This window comes from Penaeus vannamei, chromosome 29 (assembly GCF_042767895.1).
Source record: "Penaeus vannamei isolate JL-2024 chromosome 29, ASM4276789v1, whole genome shotgun sequence".
Lineage (NCBI taxonomy): Eukaryota > Metazoa > Arthropoda > Malacostraca > Decapoda > Penaeidae > Penaeus > Penaeus vannamei.
The window spans coordinates 15,003,578-15,006,077 of record NC_091577.1 but is presented as its reverse complement, the minus strand read 5'-3'; the positions used below and the strand labels follow the sequence as shown (position 1 = coordinate 15,006,077).

At 37.7% G+C, this 2,500-nt stretch overlaps 1 protein-coding gene across 1 annotated transcript in view; it reads right to left on the bottom strand.

Moving 5' to 3' along the window:
* LOC113816185 (uncharacterized) overlaps positions 1 to 2,500 on the bottom strand; it is a 106,535-nt gene that overhangs the window by 18,061 nt on the left and 85,974 nt on the right. The window contains exon 3 of the mRNA XM_070142418.1: positions 1 to 36. This exon is cut by the window's left edge and continues 531 nt beyond it. Coding sequence (XP_069998519.1) covers positions 1 to 36 — 36 coding nt within the window. The remainder of the gene's footprint in view (positions 37 to 2,500) is intronic.

The window sequence follows — 2,500 nt, the reverse complement described above, 5'->3', positions numbered from 1 at the left end:
CTCTCGGGCGTGACATGGCCTTGAGACGAGGAAAACCTGGGGAGAAAAGAGGAGAGAAATTATTAAAGGAAAGGAGAAAAAGGGATATAAAGGGAAAAATAACGAGAAGGCAGATGAAAAGGCAAGAGAAAGATAAACAGAGAGAAAGACAGGAAGGATGAAATGGATATAATGACAAAAAAAGAAAAAAAGCAAAAGAAAAGAAAATTGCCAAAAAGAGAAAAACACAAAAAGGCCTAAAAAAGGATGTAAAAACATAATACAAGAAACAAAAGAAAAACTGACAGAACGAAGAAAACACTGGCAAAAAAAAAAAAACATCAATAAAACGAATAACAAAAAAATCACACAAAAAAAATCACACGCACACACACACACACACACACGCACGCACAAAAAAGAGAATTCTCAACCCAAAAATAACAAAAAAAACGAGCCACGTGTGGGAAAAAAAGTTTTAAGGAGAAACTCTCGGTGATTCAATAACCTCAGCTTGGCCTCCCGATTACACCCTGAGACGAACACAAAAGGAATTAAGGCACTAAGCGGTTAGGGAAATAAGGGCTATATTGCAGATGGCTGGGAGAAGGAGAGAGGCGGAGAAAGGAGGGATGAGAGAAGGGAGGGAGGAAGAGGGATGAGAGAAGGGAGGGAGGAAGAGGGATGGAGGAGGAAGAAGAGGGAGAAGAAGAGGAAGAAAAATAGAATGAGGTAAAGAAAGAGAAGGAGAAAGGGAAAGATCGCTAGCTAGCTAGCTTGTTAGCTAGATATATATATATATATATATATATATATATATATATATATATATATATATATATATATATATAGAGAGAGAGAGAGAGAGAGAGAGAGAGAGAGAGAGAGAGAGAGAGAGAGAGAGAGAGAAAGAGAGAGAGAGAGAGAGAGAGAGAGAGAGAGAGAGAGAGAGAGAGAGAGAGAGAGAGAGAGAGAGAGAGAGAGAGAGAGAGAGAGAGAGAGAGAGAGAGACGGAAAAGTAGAGAAAAAGAGACAGAAGAAAGAAAGACAGAGAGAGAGAAAAAAAAATAAACAGATAATACGAGGCAAAATATGAGAAGAGAAAGAAAAGAAAAAGACAAGAAATCGAAAGAAGATTAAAAGCAGGAAAGGGAAATCAAAAATAAAAACCGTCACTGGGTACAATCTGCACGAGATTCACTTCGCAACAGTAACATTTCTACGGGAACGACACGCCACATTTCATTTACCTAGCACCTTGAAACTATGCCCAATGCGTATGAATGCTACACTGATGGATCCTTGCAGTCTGGGAGTAGAGCAGGATGCGCTTTTGTCGTATATAAAAACAATATTTTGCAGCACCAGGATTGTAGGCGGGTTCATGACTGGCCAGCACTACGCAAAAACTGAGTTGGAGAGTAAATGCTCATAGCCACCGAATTTCTATTAAGTCAAGGCTCAGGAGTCATTTTCAAGACTCACAGAGTGCCTCCAGGTGCATTGTACATACTAGACAAAGGTGCAGGAAATATTGCAAATGACATAAGGATAAACGTGTATCATACAAAAGAACGAGGCCATGAAATACGTTTTGTGTGGATGCCGTCGCATGTTGGAATCCCCAGGCATGATCATGCTGACCGCCTAGCAAAATCAGCATGTGACAAGCAAAGTGTGGATATAGATCTTAGAGTACCTCTTGCCAGGATTTCACACATCATTAAAACGTCCTTCAGAGAGGACTTTACTGAGTTGACTAATTCTCAACGGCCTGAATGCCGTAGCATAAAGCAATATGACAGGCTTAAAAATATATATTCATCTATTGTTTATATAAAACAAGAACAAGGTAGTGTGATAGGGTGACCGCAAAAAATCAGGCTGGAATATAGATTGGCAAGTCAGTACAGTCTATGATGTTGAAGAAACCAAGTATGAAGAATATAAGCGAACATTTGTACATTATCTCTCAGAATGCCATGTAATACAGCCTTTCAGACCATCAAGCATGTGGTATGGAGAACTATGTAACTACTTCATATCATCTGATATTTTGGAAGATATACTTATGTTGTATCCTGAATTTGGAATGTAGTATCACATGACCACATATCAAATTTAACAATGCCTTTCCACGTCCAAGCCGTACGTCGGCTTGATGACGAGTAGATAAATTACTGATCGTTCTTTTCCTTTAAATGATATATTTTAGACCGTAATAATTTTATGATATAGATTTATTCTGTAATAATATTATATAATGCTTTGACCATGTATCAAATGTACTACAGCTTGCCCACGCCTGTGCAGTTAGCCAGGGTGGTAAATAAAGGACTAAACTAAACTAAAAACTAGGACTGTGTAATCATTCCATCCATGTAATGTAATATCATTAAATAATGCTAGGACAATACATGTAATTGTTTTTTTTTTCTAAACTGATATAGTACAGATTGTAATGATATTATATCCTAAATATCCGATATAATACTATTATGTAATGCTTTGACCACACATG